The sequence below is a fragment of the Sapajus apella genome, unplaced genomic scaffold, assembly GCF_009761245.1.
Source record: "Sapajus apella isolate SASKATOON/1434 unplaced genomic scaffold, GSC_monkey_1.0 scaffold2, whole genome shotgun sequence".
Classification (NCBI taxonomy): Eukaryota; Metazoa; Chordata; class Mammalia; order Primates; family Cebidae; genus Sapajus; species Sapajus apella.
Genome location: NW_022436942.1, coordinates 10,468,539 through 10,488,462, shown reverse-complemented (window position 1 = coordinate 10,488,462; position 19,924 = coordinate 10,468,539). Strand labels below are relative to the sequence as shown.

At 40.2% G+C, this 19,924-nt stretch overlaps 1 protein-coding gene across 13 annotated transcripts in view; it reads right to left on the bottom strand.

Moving 5' to 3' along the window:
• The window catches only part of GRIP1 (glutamate receptor interacting protein 1), a 702,506-nt gene that overhangs the window by 98,652 nt on the left and 583,930 nt on the right, over positions 1-19,924 (bottom strand). For 7 of the 13 annotated variants that reach the window (XM_032284375.1, XM_032284413.1, XM_032284348.1 and 4 more), the window contains 5 exons: positions 18,285-18,454; positions 11,539-11,694; positions 10,745-10,900; positions 2,039-2,225; positions 1,306-1,451 (listed from right to left, as the gene is read on the bottom strand). In XM_032284375.1, the coding sequence (XP_032140266.1) occupies positions 1,306-1,451; positions 2,039-2,225; positions 10,745-10,900; positions 11,539-11,694; positions 18,285-18,454 (815 nt within the window). The remainder of the gene's footprint in view (positions 1-1,305; positions 1,452-2,038; positions 2,226-10,744; positions 10,901-11,538; positions 11,695-18,284; positions 18,455-19,924) is intronic. The other 6 variants (XM_032284404.1, XM_032284430.1, XM_032284449.1 and 3 more) reach the window with 3 other exon arrangements.

Genomic DNA, 19,924 nt, shown 5'->3' with positions numbered 1-19,924 from the left:
ACGGAGTTTTGCTCTTGTTGCCCAGGCTGGAGTGCAATGGCGCGATCTCGGCTCACTGCAACCTCCGCCTCCTGGGTTCAGGCAATTCTCCTGCCTCAGCCTCCTGAGCAGCTGGGATTACAGGCATGCACCACCATGCCCAGCTGATTTTTTGTATTTTTAGTAGAGATGGGGTTTCACTATGTTGACCAGGATGGTCTCGATCTCTTGACCTCGTGATCCACCCGCCTCGGCCTCACAAAGTGCTGGGATTACAGGCGTGAGCCACCGCGCCCGGCCATGGGAGCCCAATTTTAGCAAGAATCCTGCTGAGTCAGTTTAGGGAGAATTCCCTTGGTCCCCCCACCTTTGATATTTAATCAAGTTCCTTTTAGTAATTTTTCATTCAATGACTCCATTCTTTGTCCACTGGCTATAAATTCCCAACTGCCCTGGCTATATTTGTAGTTGGGTTCAACCTCTCCCTCCTACTGCAATATTCTTTATTTTTTTACTTTTTTGAGATGGAGTTTTGCTGTTGTTGCTCAGGCTGGAGTGCAGTGGTGCCATCTTGGCTCACTGCAACCTCCATTTCCCAGGTTCAAGCAATTCTCCTGCCTCAGCCTCCCAATAGCTGAGATTATAGGCACCTGCCACCATGCCTGGCTAATTTTTATATTTTTAGTAGAGACAGAGTTTCATCACGTTGGCCAGGCTGGTCTTGAACTCCTGGCCTCAGGTGATCCACCTGCCCTGGCCCCCCAAAGTGCTGGGATTACAGGTGTGACCACCCCGCCTGGCCTACTGCAATATTCTTGACCGCCTACTGTAGTGGTCTCCAGTAAAGTCTTCCTTTTCGTTTTTAACAAGTATCTGCGGCCATTTCTCTTCAGCATTAAAAACTAAATATTTGCCAACTGGGCTTGCTTAAATAAACTTAGGGAATTTTCATGACTCTCAAAAGAAGTTTCATGTGTTCTTTGCAGTGTGCAGGGTCAAAGAGAGGCTTTACTTGTCTCTGTGGCTGAAGAATATGGTTTCTGTAATACACAGAAGAAAGAAAGAACAAAGGCCACATGATTTATTTTTATGGCCTCTATAGTTGTTGCTATTACTTATTCAATTTGTCACATTTATTTTCAGTTGTTCCTGTGGTGACATTTTAAGGAATAATCCAAAACAAAGCTCAATTCAAAATGACACCCCAAACCTCCTAAAGTATGTTCAGCATATAAAACAATAGTTTCCTCTCTGCCACATAACCAATATAATTCACGTGCGGTCCACTCCTGACTCTGCCACTGACTTGAGATGATATGATTATACCTGCAACATCAAACTCGATTTCCAGCGTGACCTTGCTCGTGATTGAAGAGTCTCGGAGGAGCTGATTGGCTTCTTCAAAGGTGCTGTCTTCTGTTGGAATTCCATTGATGGCCATCACTCTGTCTCCAATCTGTAGCACCCCACATCTAATTTAGAACCACATGTGAGAAGTTGTAGATAGAGTAAATAATTATCAAGTTGAGCTTGCCAAATCTACCTTGCTTGATCCTTGCAAAACAGCAGAATAATTTGGTCTTGCTTATTCAATGCTGTGGACATTGCATAGGTCAACTTCAACATCTTACACTGTTGCATTTCATGGTTATAATTGTAAGCAGGGGGATCCTAATGTATCCCAGGGAGATAATTAATAATTCATAACCATGGTATTGTTAGAATCTGATCCAAACCAATATTTAGTAATGATGAATGTACATTCCCCCATGGCAGAGAAATTATTGAACTTTAGGATATATTTTTTAATGGGGTTTTCTCCTTTTTAATTAGTATAGCTTCAAGTCCCTTGATGGACAAACTCTGCTAGGTAAAGGCACCCATGCTTATTATCCTCTTCAAACCTGATCAAGAACATAAAACTTTACTATCAGAAGAGAGTTCATCATATCTTGCATTTTCTGCATTGAGCAATGATTCATAATTTACTAGCCATTCAAAGATAGCGGGTACCAGAAATGCAGAGCAGAAAATGATGCTGTGAAAGAAAGCGTCTCACCTCTCTGCTGGGCTGTCAGCTTCAATATAGGAAATCAGAGGTGGAGAAGAGAGCGTTTCTGTGGCAAAGACGCTGCCCTGCAGTTGGATCCCAAATCCTGTGACAGGATCTGCTGTCAGCACAACCTCTGTGGTTTCTGTATGAACAACCTGCCCAGCCAATCCCACTGTGCTAGAGGCTAAGGACACTAGAGAAACAGAAAATAACGACTTTAGGTTGGAGCAAGCACCAGGAATACCAGCGTTTGCAAAATAGACCTTGTCCCTGCACAAAAACTCATTGGCAACAGTTGGAGGTTAAATTATGGCCTTCTGGTTTAGCAAGAGTTGAAAAAGATAAATGAATCTCTCAATACTCATCACATTTCAGTCATAACATCAGTGTATCCCTGCACCCTGGCTCCCCACTCCTCAAACCAGGGATCATTGTGGGGACTTTAAGAGGGTGGCTTTGGGGTTAGGGTACGTGGGTTATAGTCCTGGCTCTATCACTGAGCACAAGCGGGGGAACCTTGGGGTAAGCCATTTTGTCTCTTCGTGTGTCCATATCCTATCTAAGAAAAAGGGAGTTGGGCTAGCTGGTCTCATGTTTTCTCCACTTTAGCCATCTACATCTGGGCTTTGTGACTTTTAAATAATCCTACCTTTAGCTTTGAAGAAATAATTAATCTAAATCTGGTGAGGCTATGCCAGTCCTCAACCTCAATCCAGTGTTGAGTTGGCACAATGACATTTAAACTGTATATCATTCCTCCTGTCCCCACCCCGCCCCCGCTGAGTTTGGTCTCTAGTCAAGCGCAGGTGGAAAGCCATTGCCTTTGCCGGCTTCATTTTCCCCACTCTCCACCTGGACCCCTGGCGACCATTTTAATAATGCATCTCCTAGGCTCAAAGATTCTTAAACCTCATGAGATTTTTTCTATACTCTGTATTCTTTGGTAATGCCCAGTCAACCCCACTGCTGTTACTAAGTTGCTGAAGGGTGCTAGGAAAAGTCACTACGAATTGACAATACTATTAGACCCTTAAATTATTTGTTGTGTGATATTTTGGAACCTTATTTCATTCCACAAAGGATCTGTCTCAAATGTTTCTACCCTAAATAAGGGTCAAACGTTACTCTTCATTTCCTGTAAGACTGAAAAGATCCAACCCTTTGACCAGAGTTCCTTAAACAGCATTCTGTTTAACCTCAGTTCCTCTGTATCACTATCGGTTCCCTCTTCTTTTTTCCCCCCACTATAGGAGAATATAGTCTTCCTCCCATTTCAAGGCTAATTCCCCCTTTTGGTGTTTTTAAAACTATCCTCTTCCACCCCCCATGCTTTTGTGCCATGAAAAAACTTCTCTTTTGCTGCTTTTTTCAAACTTTCCTACTCGTTCCCCCAGCTTTCAGAACACTGTGTATAGATACGTACGGACTCTGAAGCTGCCTAAAACTTACCTTCTGCCTTCACCCTTTACTGAAACTACTCTCACCAATGACCTCCTGACTGCTAAAATCAATGGCTTCATCTGCTCTACCTACCCCACAGTGACTGGATATTGGACCATCCCTTGCTTTCTAAAATCGTTCACTTGCTGAAGCTTTGTTCTGAGCATCTTACTTTTTCAGCCCCAGCCAGTTGCTTTGCCTCCCTCCGCATTCCAGTGCACAGTTGTGTCCTACGTCTTTTCTACTCTCATTCTTTCACTCATTCATTCCCAGCATGGCTATATGTCTTCTGCATGTATCGTCTCAACTCTTTCCTTTTAGTTTCTGTCAAGCTCCAGTGATGGATTTCCCTCCTTGATGGGTATCCCATTCACACACTGTCATTGACTCCTCAATGTTTTCAAAATTGAGTGAATCCTCTTCCCTCTCTCATTGCCACTATTATTTCTGTGACCAGGACCATGATGTTTATTGTCCTCTAGGCTTGAAATCTCAAAGTAGCCTTAACTCACAACTCCCCATTATCTCAAATTCTATCAATTGCTAAATCCTTTCAGGATGACCACTGAAATATATCTTGCAAAAATCCTCTTTTCCCTTCTTAATTTCAGTACCTAAATTCTGGCTTTCATTATTTTTTATTTGAATTATTCTAATGTACTTTTTTCTGGGTTACATGCACAATATTCCCTACATATTATTTCCTCCTGTCAGATAAACTTTCCGATGTGAGGAGGCCCCAACGTATCTATCCTGCATGTATCTTCTCAACTCTTTCCCTTTAGTTTCTGTCAAGCTCCAGTGATGGATTTCCCTACTCAATGGATATCCCCATCCATAAACTGTCTCATTGGCTCTTCAAACTCAATGTTTTCAAAACCGAGCGAATCTTCTTCCCTTTCTCATTGCCACTACTACAGAGTAAGTCCTCATCATCACCAGAGTACATTACTGAACAGACTTCCAACTAGTGACCCTGCCTCTTGTTTTATACTAACAACCTCCAACTGCTGCCAGAGTACCCTTTCTAACATGCAAAGGTAACCCTGCCCCCGTTTTGAATTTTCTATTGCTCCCTATTTCCTATAGAACAAACTTCTCAATCCTAGCAGAGCATATAGGACCTTTCATCCATTCCTTTCTCCTGCCCACCCACTCTCCTGATCCTCTGTAACCCCTTCATGTGCCATGTCCCCCAGCACTCGATGCAATTTTGTGTCTTTGTATCTACTGTGCCCTCTGCCACTCAGCTGTTGCTCTGGGTCCCTTTCTCTGCTTTATCCAAGCAGAATTAGGTACTTACTTTTCTACATTTCCACATTTCTAATACATGGTTTGGTTTCAGCATTTATCAGATCTCTATTTGCCTGTCTCTCTCCACTTGACCCTGAGTTCTTGAAAGGTTGGAACCAGCTCTTTTAATCTCTGAAATTTTAGTGCCTGGAATATTCAATAAATGCTGAATAAATGAAGAATGAATCAAGTTTTGTGATGTCATGCACATATTCCTTTTTGGAATCAACAGTTCACATAGATGCTCCTGAGTTACCATAAGGAACTAAAAGTCACTCTTCAGGACCCAGATAATTGCAGCTGATGGGGCAAGGAAGGGTGAAGTAGTTCATTTGTCTAGGAAGAGTAAGAAAAAAAAATTGACTTTTCCTTAAGAAGCACCATCCTCATTCTGTCTCAGCTGGATTAAGGCTAACATGGCCTGCAGTGCGGGGTGAAGGTAGCCTCCAATCCTACGCTTGTTACAATTGCCAGGTCTGACACATGGACTGTCACGTATTAATTCAGATCACATGTTCTAGTGTGATTTTGCTGATGTAGAGTGTTCTGTGATTACTCTCTAGATCATAATTCTTGCTATCAGTGGCACCAAACCACTGGCAGATTCCGTTTCCTGTCAGTAAGGATCTGGAGAGTGTGTTGCATTCCAGTTATTACTCGTAGCAGATGGGAATATTATGTTACAGCATCACCTATTTGGCAGGTAACTTCCACTTATCTTCTAGCTGAAGCTTTTTGGATTTAATCAGGAAACTTTCCCTGACTCTTTTATAGGTTCACATTAATATTTTTTTCCATTTGAGATTACAATTTGATATAGAATGTTGGACTACTTCACTGGAGTTAAAAGCTGTTTTTGAAACTTTAAGTCAGCTGTTTACCATCTTCACTAAAAAAGGGCCAAGAAAAATTAGGTCAGTTTAATAAAAAGTAACAGGTGAGATTAGATTAGATATAGTGAAGCCTTCTCAAAGGAAAGAGTTGCTATGTTTTTTGAAACAGAGAAGGTAGTTGAATAATTTTATTCTCCAGAAGGCTTTGAAAATAAAAATAAGTACTAATTTGAGTATTATTAAATTTATAAGCTCTCTCTGGAGGCAAGTTGAGATGACAAAAATTATTGGAGAATCGAATTTAGAATTTAAAATAAATTTATGCATTATGTATTGGTTTATAATTATATAAAGTTATAATTTATATTATAAATTATTATAGTAAATAATTCATGATTTTATAATTAACTCTGAAAGTCCTCTGACATATTAGAATCTTCTGACAAAGAGCAAAATTTTATTTGAAATTGTATGTATTGATTAGTTACACATATGAAAGTTTTGAAAATTATTACCAGATATGAAAAAGATATATTGTAGATTTAAAATGAGTAACCAAAGGAAAGAAAAAAACCAACATTAGCTTGGAGGAGAAAAAGATGAGCTTGATTATCCTGCTTCATTAATGTGGTCAGCCAGCAACAGAAAATGAAGATGGGTATTTCCCTATGATTTGAAAGTGTGGATGGTGAATTCTCTCCCCGGTAGCAGATGCTGCCGCAAGGTATTCTATTGTCATCAGGCTGCAAGCCACCGAATTTGGCTTAGACTTGTCTACAAGGTGAAGATAAAAATGCTAACTTGCTGAAACACTATGTTTGAATCCTGCTAACTGGTGTGTGCTGAGGTTGTGTTCAGGATTTGTGCCTGCTCTGTCCTGTCCCCATTCTCACATAGAGGGCTCTGTTGACAACTCTTCAGGTTTGCAGGGAATGACTGTATTTTTGTCAATTCCTGCCTCCCCTAGTGTAAGAAAGGGTAGGGGGAGCCAAAAAAAGCTCCAAAAGTTTAAAAATTTACCAAATGTGTATTTAATTCAGAAGGCTGCAAGATTTCCTATCAGCTATGAGAAGCATTTAAAAAGTACAGAGCTAAGGACCCCCAAAATTTATTACTACAATCTGTTTTATGTTTTCTTCTTTTCTCTTTTTTTTTTCTTTTTTGAGATAGGATTTCACTCTGTTGCCCAGGCTGGAGTGTAGTGGCATAGTCTTGGCACACTGCAATCTCCATCGCTCAAGCAATCCTCTCGCCTCAGCCCTCCAGGTAGCTGGGACTATAGGTGTGAGCCACCACAACAGGCTAATTTTTGTATGTTTTTCTTTTTTTGTAGATATGGGGTTTTGCCATGTTGTCTAGACTGGTCTCAAACTCCTGGGCTGAAGTGATCCACCTGCCTGAGCCTCCCATAAGAATAATATGTTTTTATTATTGATCCTGTAATCTGGGACTTCCGTCTCACTAAAGTGTTCCACATTATAGTGTTCAACCTGCCAAAGACCCAACACATGGCATATCATGTGATCCAGTTCAGGAGAGCGGTAGAGGTGGCCAACAGCTCCTTTGTCCAAATGGGGGTGTAAGGACAGTTCTAAGGGTGTCCCCTTCCAGGGCTCCCTGAATGGTCACTTATAAAAGCTTACCAGTAGCTGCCTTTATCTTCCATTCTTTGCTCCTAGGTCGATGGAAGGGACCAGAAAAGTTGTTAGGTTTTCTCATTTTCTTTTCTTCAGCTCTTTTCAATGGCACCCTCCCTAGTAGTAGTCACTGCTGATGACAAAAGCAGCAAAGACCATTCTGGAGATGTGTTCTAACTTCTACTCTTTGCTGCAATTCAGGCAAACTGGGGAGAGAGTCTCTACACTGGCCTGGAGTACAGTGGTGGGGAACAGAAAGCAGGGCAAACTAGCTAGACCCGTTGCTCAGCCACACTGCTGTTACAGGGAGATGTTAGGGTTCTGAGAGGAGACTTGGCCTCTCTGGCAGAAAAAGAGGCAGCCCAGGCAGCCAGGAAAAGGGCAGTAAGATTCTGGCAGAAGAGATGAGAGGGCTCCCTCTATGACATGGCTCGGCAATGCCTCTAGGGCTTTGTGACACTCCTCAAAGCCTAACTGTGCTGTATTATTTTCCCTATGAAACAAACATGGCGCCTTCCTGTTTCAATGCTGGTAACATGTTGCTACATACAGACTTCTTGTATTTCTCCTTTGATCAATAATACAGAATGTTTTAATTTTCATGTGAGAAGATTTCATTCTTTTCTGGGCATGTCCTTCCTTGGCATTGGAAACACATATGAGCCTTTTCTGTTTTGCAAGCTCTCGCCTCAAGTCACCACCATACGGCAAAGACTTTTTATTGTATTTGTGATTTTCGCCATGATTTGCCATCTATACAAATGGCCTGGTTGCTATAGAAACGTAAGTAGTACAAAGGGGGCAACAAATGGTGGCACAGAATAAAGACATAAATAAAGTGGTGGAAATAAACCATGGTATGGTAAGAGTGGCAATAAAACTTTTATTTTCAGTTATTTGGGAAGACCTTTACATTTAATGTGACCATACCAAACCACTGCAATGAAATAAAGGAAAAAAAAAATCCTCATTAAAAAAAACCCTTTGCAATGATATCATTTTTTTCAGGTCTTTTTGAAGTGGAAATAAAAGTTCATATCATTTTGGAATTTATTGTTTGAATAAAATACAAAATGTATGATCTCCTGAGACACATTTATAAACATTCTGGTATGTATATTGTGAGTGGTGCTCTAGTGGCTAACGTCTACAGCAAACACAAACAACTAGAAATGAATTGAACCAGGTTTCTGTTTATATTTCTACCATGTTGAAGAATAATGTCCTGATTCAAGAGAGAATTTATGAGTGGGTTATGCACATCAGCGACTGTCGCCTTGCCTCAGCTTCCTTTCCTACTACAAAATTTAAGATGTGTAAATATCAACCTGAAATAGTCAAACATATTATCATTCATTTGTATTCACTAATGTCCCTGATCAACATAGCAAGTCTTAACTAACACAAACAAATGTTAGCCTTTGAAGCAGAAGTAGGAACACTAATGAATTCATTTTAATTGCTTTTCCCTGCTAAGGGCTGTTGGCCTGTTTCTGTGGGAGTACTACACACGAAGCCATTATCTGTTAAAAAAAAATTCATATACAAATACCCACCACAAACCCTGAAGGCATTATATGGAAGACTCAAGACCTACCTATTATGCCAAAATGTACCCCTTGTGAAAAAGGCCAAACTTTGAGAACAATGTCAAGAGATTTTTTCATGTGACCATTCAGATTTAGGCACATGACAGTTAACACAAACTATTCAAAATAGCTAAGAATTGTGCTTACCATTTACCATGTATTGTTCTAAAACACATATACACATGCAATCTCATGTAATCTTCTCAATTACCCAATGAAGTAATTCTCCCTATTTTCAGTCTACGCATACCTCATGCAATCTTCACAATTACCCAATGAAGTAATTTTCCCTATTTTCAGTTTCAGAGTTTACGCAACTTCCTCAGGGCCCTACAGCTAGAAGGCAATGATGCTAGGATGGAACCCAGGCAGGCTGGTTCCAGAGTCTAGGCTCACAATGAGTTCACTATATTGCCTTCAATCGGTTTCTTCCGGGACTAAATAATTTAGTGTCAGCTAAAAATATACGGGACTCTGGGAACACTTTGTTCTCATTTTTACTAAACTCAATCTTCCATTTTCCTAATTTCAAATTTACCATCATTTTCATATAACAAAGATGACAAATCTCCTTATATTTAAAACTATATGCAAGTCTAAATCATGTACAAATCATATTGGTGGCCCTGTCTTTTGCAATGGAGTTCACTGTCAGGAAACCTTCAGGTTACTGTATTATGAAGAAACTATTTCCCAGTGTGGCTGATGGCTGGTCTTGGGCACTTAGGGTGACCCTGGTGAGACTGGAGAGAGATTCTCTTGGGGAGATGAATCTCTGGCAAACAAGCTGAAAAGCCAATAAGTCCATACCTATCATGAAGTATCTGCTTTGGTTTTATTTAGGCAACTTAAGGATGTTCCTTATTTTTATTCCCATGGTAAGCACGGGAAGAGATCCTATCTTCTTTAAATTTCTTTGTAGGAATCATAATTATGGCCATCAAAAGGGATACAGTCAAGAAACACACTCTCTAGACTATGATTAGGTCTGGCTAGAAAGGTCAATGTTCCTTCTTCCACAGTTATGTGATTATGATGAGGGAGAATGGTCTTCCCCAACCCAAAACATAAACGTAGGAGTGATTTGTATTTCTTTCTTTTTAAGGCATTCAATCGCCCCTTTTTCCTCTCTATTCAGACAACCATCTATCCCAAAACAAGTAGCCAACTACATCTTTCTAGTCTTGCTTAGTCTATATCGTGTTTGGCCATCCAGATCATTTTTACAAGAATCGTGGTTGAAATTCCTAGACTTTAGGATGCTTGTAATTCTGAGCATCCTTACAATCTTTCTCAGGCTAGAGCAGACAATAAGAAATATATGTTATATCAGTGATTACCCGTGGGGTAGGTTTCTGGAAAAGGTACTGGAGTTGGGCAATGAGATGTAGTTTAAAAAGAATGTTCATATTTTTCATTGCTTTTTGGAGGAAGGGTCACAAAATATAATTTAGCATGAAATTTATAATAGCATTAAATGAATACATGAGAATCTCATATTTATCAAAAGAGGAGCATCATTTTCATGAAATTTCTTTAGAGTGAACAAGAAACTAAGAACAAAGGTTTCATGTCCAAAGCAACCCAGGATATAATAAAAGGAGTCTTAAGGGAAAAATCATATCTTTGGGTATATTATGACATCAAAAGAGCAAGAAAAATCTCAAATCTCAAATAAAAAGTTGTAGGCAAAGATAGTATGAATGAATTCAGTCTGAAGTTATATTGGGGTACAGTCATTGTCACACAGATACTGGGCATGATGTCAATGGTCTTTGGCACAGAGCTGTTAGCTGCTCAGCATCTACCTGATCACTTAGGCAAATGTAAAACACTCTTCCCACAATTTCAGTATTTCCAAGACTCCAATGCCCACAGGTTTTTTCCAGGCCAAATGCCATTGGCTGTCGTTTCACTTACGTGAGCTTTTGAAGTCTTTCTTTTTCAGTCTCCTCCTCATCATGGTTCCACGTGGGCTGGTGGAGTAGAGGCTTCGGGGTAGAGTCCCCATATTCAGGGAACTCAGGCTGTATGCACTCATGGAGGTAGGAGAGAAGGATGAAGACACCAAAGCTGCTGTAAGAGAGTGAAGACGTTGCACAGAGCACTCTCAGGTGGGGCCTGAGCCCGCCACACTTGCCAATCAGTAACGATCCAGAAAGATACACATGATGCATAGCAATGGCTAGGAAGGACCCCAGCCAGCCAGAGGGCAGGCCTCAGAAGAATAAGACAATGCTTTACAAAAGCCTACAAATGCTGAGGGGGCAGAAGGATCTTTATAAGTGCATAGGAACACAAAAAGACTCTATGAGAATTGCTTTGAATAAACAAAAAAAACCCAAAAAACCAACTTTGTCCACAAACAACTCAATGCATCAAGATACATAATCTCATTTTCATAGATATTTTCTGACATGAATTTCATAAGTGATTCCAAATACACAAAGAAGACCTGAGAACACTGTCTCTGTAAAATATTCTGAATTGTTACTTCCTGAGCCACATATAAACCATTCTGAACATTTACATCCTTTCCTAACAACAAATGCTTTCTGATGGAAAAGAAAAAGACCCAGGAGATGTCAGAAATGATAAATTACTACTATAAGAAACAGAAAAACAACACCCATGAAGCCAAAGATGAGAAAGGGAAGGCATGAGAAAAATCTAATTGAAATAAAAGACCAGGAGGAGAAAGCGTGGAACATTACGAGGGCTGTTTGGAGGAGGTGCTTTCGGGAATGTCAGGGCTGGTACTCTGCAATGGTCAGGGTGGTAGGTGTTATAGTGATGGTTGGTGTGAAGACTGCTGTGGTTGCTGGCCCATGAATCCCAGGTCAGTTGCCTGTCGCTCCTCTGAATTTTCACTGCCCATATGAAGTGATGATGAGAAATAAGAAAAACAAACAAACAAACAAAGAACCAAAAAAGAAGAAAAATAACTGAATTGCCCAAATTAAAAGTATAACAAAAAAGAAAGCTGCTTGCAAATCAAAAACAAATCTACTTGGCTTTGCCCTTTTCTCAGTGGTCAGCAAAATAGATGATTAACATTAAGGATGGAAACTTTTCATCTTCCCAGGAATAATGCATGTCTTTCCTCAGCTCATTTTTTTCTCCTTTTAAAATGACTATTGAATCAATTTCTAATCTCCCCTAGTGCTTTGCAGCAGAGATTAAAAACATTTTTTTAACTTAAAAGTCAGCCCCATAAAGATCTATGGCACACAATTAGTAATTAAAGATTTGCAAATCTTGGCCAGTTAGTAGCACTTGTTTTGAGAAAAAGAAAAGAAGGAGCAATAAATCACATTGGTGCATGATTCAAGTGGTTTACTAGTCACACATCAGAATTTACTGCTCTGACATTTTAATTACACTGGGATCTATCACTTGGACTTGATTTTCCTCAACAATAAACCACTCTAATCATCTATCAGTATCAGTATCTTATGTGTATCCCAACTAATAAGGAAAAGATAAAAGTCTCTATATTTTATTTTTCTGAAAAAGCATATTCGAAATAACTAATTCTTAAAATATTTCATATGTTCTTATATTTCCTTAAGATGCCATAAAATTTTAATAAAGTTTACTTCAAACTTTATTAAAATTTCAAATTGGCATCCCTTTTATGTTTTAGAAAATCTTTATCATCCTTCCAATCTAGTTTCAATGTTAAGATTTGATATTCTACCCAGTGTTCTGAAATATGAACAATATCTTCGTTACTATGTCTGATACGAAGTTTTTCATTTAATAATCTTAAATAACTCAAAATAACATATGAACTTATTTTATTTTTCTAGAGATGGGGTCTTGCTCTGTCACCCACGCTGGAGTGCAGTGGTGTGATCACAACTCACTGTAATCTTGAACTCCTGGGTTCAGGCAATCCTCCCACCTCAGCCTCCTGAGTAGCTGGAACCACAGGCCCATGCCACCACGCCCAGCTAATTTTTTATTATTTTATTTGTATAGAGATGGGGGTCTGCCTATGTTACCCAGGCTGGTCTCAAGTGATCCTCCCACCTCAGCCCTGAGCTGCTGGGATTACAGGCATGAACCACCACGCCTGGCTTAACATATGAATTTATATCTCCTACTTTCATGATTTTGGTGTTAGGTGTCTGACATGTGGATTATTTGACAGTAATTATTCTTGTAGAGAGGTGAAATACTGTGTGCATTGAAAGGAGCGTCATCTAGACAAGAATTTAAGTTACATCAATTGTGATACCAGCTGAATTGGTCAATTCGCATCCTTTCTAGAGTGAAACAGGACATGAAACAAAAGCACTAGCATGGACGGATCACTGCGGGGTGAAGCAGACCTGGGTTTCGGCTCTGCCTCCAGCCCTTCCTCTCTGTATAACCTTGGCCAGCTACTCAGCCACTCTAAACCTGAATTTCCTCATACATCAAATGGAGATCATGAAGTCATCTACCTTACAGCAATATTATGAGAATTAGGCAAATTCGGTGCTTAGCATGGTGCTGGTACACAGAATAAAAACAAATGAGTTCAGAGTGATCATATTGATTTGTCTACTTTTCGATCTACATGCCAAAAATAAAGTATCTTTTAAAGGAAATGAATGTATCTTTCACTGAAATTTCACTCGCTGGACACTTAAGTTTTCGAGAATTTCTCAGAATTCTGCAGCAGAAACTTTCATAGCCACTATAATTGTGTTGCCCTAAACGATCTGGCCTGCTCCTTCTACTCAACTGCTCTGTTTGTAGTTTGGATTCCGCCCCCCCCCCCCCCCCCCCCAGTTCAAGCTGCCACTTCTTTCATCTAGACCATTGTAACACCTTCAGATGTGGCTCTCCAATTCGTCTCTTGCATACCTACCTTCTACAACACAGCTAGGGTGTTCTCCTAAATACATAAGTTAGATCATGTCCTTGCTGTTTGAATAGATTACTTTCTTGGGTGGGGGGATGGAGTTTCACTCTTGTTGCCTGGAGTACAATGGTGTGATCTTGGCTCACTACAACCTTTGCCTCCCGGGTTCAAGCGGTTCTCCCACCTCAGCCTCCCCAGTAGCTGGGATTATAGGTGCACGCCACCACAACCAGCTAATTTTTATAGTTTTAGTAGAGGTGGGGTTTTGCCATGTTAGCCAGGCTGGTCTTGAACTCCTGACCTCAGGTGATTTGCCTGCCTTGGCCTCCCAAAGTGCTGGGATTACAGGTGTGAGCCACTGTGTCCAGCCTGTATAGCTAAGGATTACAAAGAGAATCAAATGCAGCCCCTGCCTATCACTCTAATTTCATCCTTATCATTTTCCCCATCATTTGTATATTTTAGCCACGCTGATCTTATGTCTAGTCTTAGAACAGCTCAGGTTCCTTCCTGCCTCAAGGCTTTTGCACTTGCTATTCTTTCCCCAGTTGCTTGTATGACTGCCTCCTTCTCATCATTCAGGTTTCAGCTGAGGTGCCACCTCCTCAGAGTTGTTGTTGCTGATCTCCCTGGCTGAAGGAGCTGCCCTCCCCGTGTCACCTCATTACTGTTTTATATTTTTCATGGCACTTATTGCTGTCTTAAACAGCTTTATTTATTTAATCTATTTTTAATATTTGTCTATACTAGAATGTGAATTCTATAAGCATAGGGCTACACTTTGCCGTTCTTGCTCACTAGATATATCCTAGCAACTAGAACTGTGCCTAATATATAATGATTAATAAATGAATGAATGAATAAACAAATACAGGAATGAATGTGAATACTAGCCAGCGTGTCTATGTGAACACTGCAGCAGCATTTTCCTTTAGATAAAAGAGTATTTATTACAGAGGATATCCCTAATGTATTCTCTCTCACCATCCTCATTCTACTTTGGGTGTACAAGAAGACATTTTAGCAAGACACAGCTATTACTGGGTCTAGCCAATTTACAACCACAAACACTTAAGCATACTTTTCACAAAGTATCATCTGTAATTCAAATGAAGCCAGGGTACGGTGAACGGACTTCGGAATTCTACAGCCACCTTTTGATCCACTTCTTTATTGAGTGCTTTGAAAATTACTGGGCCTTTGTAAGGACTGTCAAGTACAATTATTAAATCCATAAGAAATATATTATTTACCATCTTTCGCCTTCCCAGGCTGTGCCAATTGTTGCAGACAGGTTAAAGGTCAAACCCTTTACCTTGATTTTGAATTATTACTGGGGATTAAATCTTCACACATATAAAATAATTAAGAGACAAAAATGATATAAGATCATGCACAAAACTGTATGCTATTGATGATGAATGCAAAAGGCGTTGAACAAATAATGTAGGCTAGAGAAGAGAGTTGCTGCCTATTTTGAATGTACATGCCAAATGTATTGTTTTACAGTGATGTACTTGATACTTAGGCAAGTGTTTCCAGAGTTTAATAATAAGATGTTACATTTTTGGCATGCCCTTTCCTTTTGCAAAGCACATTTATAGATATTCTCTCATTTAATAGTGCCAATAATGGCAGCCTACTTTCACTGAGTACTTACAGGCACTGTGCTAGGTGCTTTTTCATGGATTAGCTCAGATAATGTTTACAATATTCTTTCGAGGCAGGTATTATTATGACGCCCATTTTATAGATGAAGAAACTGAGGTATAAAAAAGTTGGGTAACTTGCTTAGGTCCCCAAGTGGTGGAGTCAGAGTTGAAGCCCTGGACATGTGATCCTAAAATCCCTGCTTCAGCCACCAGATGATACCACCTCTTCCTATGGGTGTGTCTAAGTCCCTTGTTACAGATAAGAAAACAATAAGTTTCAAGTATTATGTTTCTCTCATTCCATGGTGATATCACTATTGCAGTCTCAAGAGATATATAGAAGTTACTTTTCTTTCTTCTCTAATTGCAGCCTCTTGCTCTGCTCAGGATGTTTGAAAGAGCAGACCACAGCTGTACCAGTGATTGTTCTGGAGCTCTCAAATGGAAGGTCCTCCTGGTACTGAATGTGTCAAGCCTAGGGACTTTGGTCACATTTTCCCTTCCAAAATGTCAGTTTCCTTCAATCACAATAATGTCTCCTGAAAACCCTCAGGCGGGAACAATTTCTAACCTCATCGAAAACTCATTTTTTTCAGCTTCTTTAATGCTGCTGTTTATCAGTGAAAGGCATAGCTAATCTCTTATTCCAAGTTAAGATATTCATCCCTACATTCACCTGAAAACTCCATGGTGTATGCTTTGCTGCTAACAAAATCTGGACAGTTGGGAAGTGCATTGAGAGATGCACTGTTCAGGCATCAGAGATCTGGAAAAAACAACTGGAACTTTCTTGTGCAGAAAGGGTAAAACTGTTAAACTACTCCATTAGTCAAAAACATAAGTTTGAGAATTGTAAACACAGTAATATTTTTTGTGTGTGTTTTTAAAAAATTCCTTACTATAATTTAACTATGTTTTGGAGCCAAAATTTATTCCCTCTTGGAAATGCAAGTCTGATTTTAATGTGCAATGTGGGGGAAAAGCCTACTCGCTAGATAAAAAAGACAATGATCAACCTTCAGAAAACATAGAGGATAAAGTCAGAAGTGGAAGCTAGAATTACTTGAACTTCCTATCAGCTTCCTATCCCCGCAACACAAATGACATCAGCTTTTCCAGAATAAAGACAAAAAAAAAAATCGTTCTTGGTTTATATATTTTAGTACATAAATTAATTTCAAATTGCCTTGGCAGGTTAAAAGATTTAATATTCCATAGGTTGGAAACATTTGAATTATTTATGAATTATATATAGGGCCAATTAAAGAAAAATAAGAGGTTGCTAAAGATGCTAACATTTTAAAAGGGTCCGGTATGCATTTCTGATTCGCTGAGAACAGAATTTAGCAAGCAAAATCCTGTGCTGAGACAGCACTACACAGTGTACATTCTTAGGCCTACTGTGCTCCAAATCCAATATGACTGTCAATGAATTTAAAGAAACTTAAACAGCTTCAGAAATCTCTCCTCTCTGCCAGTGTACAGGCAGGGCCCACAGGGCCTCCTGATAGGAACAGTGTGCATCCTTGTGAACGGTACCTTCCTGTGGCTGCTTTGCATTTCTATTCCAATAGAGTGATCCTGATTTTCTTTTCCTAAACTGCCTATCTGCATTATTTCTCTACTCCAATGTGTAAAATTAAAATCTGATAAGGGTAATGTCGTAGTAGAGGTTTTCATTAGCTTCAGGGCTGCCTAAGCTCCATGTAATTAAAAAGCTTGGATCCAGCTGACTGATTTAGTATGAAAATTATCTGATCCCTCTTCCCCGCTCCCCAGACTATGGAGAAGTGCAGTACATTTTAGAAGGTGGGAGACACGATACAAATGGTCCCCTGAAAAGCAAAATTTCAACTCCAGGGAAAACTGCACTGTGTCTAAATATACAGAAATGCAGTATCCTCCTTCAGGCCACCCTGACAATACCCGTGAGGCCTCTAATTTCAAGGAGTACAAAGGAATGGTGTTTGCTTTAAGGAACAGGGCAGAAGATGATGTCGGAACAGAGATCCCACCGTAGAACTTGACTTCATTTGATCTGGGGCTCAAAGACTCCTTTCTTGTACCAGGTTTTGCCTAAAGGTGCCTAGGTAGATGATATAAAGACCCGCAAATGTACCTGTGAATTTCAAGGCAGTGAAAATGCAGATACCTTCGGGTGACATTTTTTATTGAACAGATGGAGTCAAATATTCTGATTCTCCCTGACAAGATGTTTGGTCAGATAGGTTGTTCTCTATCCTAAGAAAAAAACTACACTGGCAAAAGACAAAATATATAGAAAGTCAATCCTTCATCTAACTAGTTTCCTTTGATCCCTGCCAAATATTGGAAGGCTCTGCTATTAATATCCCCTTTATTTATTTTTTTTAAGTGAGAGTTTTACTGTTTGCATTCATTGGCCTTCATATAGACTGGAAATTCAAAACAAATACCAGGAAGTCAAATTATTTGCCTTCTCTGCACATTCAATTTGCACCGAAGACTTTTCTAAGAAAAAAATACCAAATAGCACTGTCCAGAAAATTCTTTCCTCAATTTCAGGGTTTCAAGTAAATTATTTGTGGTTTAAAAAAAAGACTTTGGAAAATGGATTAGAGTAAACAAACATAACCTTGTTTTGAAAAGAAATGACAAGTCTGACCAATATGCTGAAACCCTGTCTCTACTAAAAATAGAAAAATCAGCTGGGCATGGTGGTGGATGCCTGTATCCCAGCTACTTGGGAGGCTAAGGTGGGAGAGTTGCTTGAACCGGGGAGGCAGAGGTTGCAGGGAGCCGAGATCGTGCCATTGCACTCCAGCCTGGGTGACAGAGCGAGACTCAGTCTCAAAAAAAGAAAGAAATCATTTAGGCAGAATGAGACCCAGTATCTTTCTGCTGTCTAACTCTGCTGAAGGGAGCAATGCTGTGAGGGCCAGAGAAAGAGCTTGATGCAGGTGGATCATCTTACCATGGTCGGGCCCCTTTAGGGCCAGCCGGGTCTGATGATGGGGAAGGATCTCAAGCTTGACCTGGTCAGTGGTGTTGGCCAGGAACTGGGTTGCTTCTGCGAGTGTACAGTACTCCATGCTGGTTCCGTCGATGGAGAGGATGTGATCTCCCACGTGCAGTGCGCCACATCTACGGAAAGGAGAAATACTTAGTAAGAGGTGGTGCCCTTGTTTTTGGAATCTGACTTTCATGTCCTTTAGAGTTAAAACTTCATATAGTTTTCATTTACTTAGAGAGAGAGAGAGAGAGAGAGAGAGGGAGGGGCTGGGCGTGGTGGCTCACGCCTGCAATTTTAGCATTTTGGAAGGCTGAGGCAGGTGGATCACCTGAGGTCAGGAGTTTGAGACCAGACTGGCCAGCATGGTAAAACCCCATCTCTACTAAAAGTACAAAAATTAGCCAGGCGTGGTGGCAGGCACCTGTAATCCCAGCTACTCAGGAGGCTGAGGCAGGAGAATCACATGAACCCAGGAGGCAGAGGTTGCAGTGAGCTGAGATCACGCCATTGTACTCCAGCCTGAAAGACAAGAGCAAGACTCCACCTCAAAAAAAAAAAAAAAAAAGAAAAAGAAAAGTGAGTGTTATAGGAAACATCATCTATCAAATTTTAAGTACCTTGAATATGAATGAGGAAGTAAAACCTTGTGGAAAATACAGAAAAATTCAAGGAAACGTTTTCTCTTGCTCTTCCTTAAAAAAAAAAAAATCTTATGTTGGAGTGCTTGTGTGGAAAACTGAGGGAAAGCGAGCAAGAGGAAAGAGAAGAAGAGGAAAATGTTTCCCCTGGACTTCTGTCTGTGTTGTTTTGTTCTAGACTTTTCTATCTATAAACATGAGTTGGTAAATCTTCAAAATATCAAACACGACTCTCAGAATTAGAATAGGGTCTATTTTACGTATGAAGAATAACTTAGGGAGATTTCACTAATACTTCCTTGAAATCTTCACACAAGCTCTACGATCACCAGTTCTTTATTATTATGTTATTCTGGATTGAACATGTATTAGTATAAAAGCTCTTGATAATGGTGGAAATTATGCAGGAGTCAAGTGAGTAATAAAACCAGGCCTGCGTGGCGAGTCAAAGGGAAAGATGGGGGCAGGGAAAGGGTAGCTGCCACACCTTGCTGAACTCAAGAGCTGGCTACTGGATGAGTTGAGAAACGCCAGCACAGCTGTCAGCATCCCCACATACCAGTCAAGTGAACAGCTCCTTAAACTGGTTATCCCCTGTGGAATGGGAAAAAGCAGAGGAAGAAAATGAAAGCATCCTGTGCCATTGAACTGGAGAACAGCCCTAGATCAATAGCTGTCACTGATCAGGACTGAATGTCGGCAAGACCACAGTGGAGCTGTGGACTGACCATTACTAGGGGTTGCTGCAGTTCACTGCACCATGGCTGGAGGTTTCCCAGGCAGGCTGAGGGGTACATGGAGAAGGGGGCTGGAAACATACAGGGGAGACGGGTCATTCAGGTATGGTATATCAAAAAATGGCCGCTGTGAATAGCCTGTTTCTCAAGACAAAAGCATTTCAAGGCATCCCTTCCAACTAAAATATAATTCCACATTTTTTTGCACTTGGAGTGCTTCAGCTAC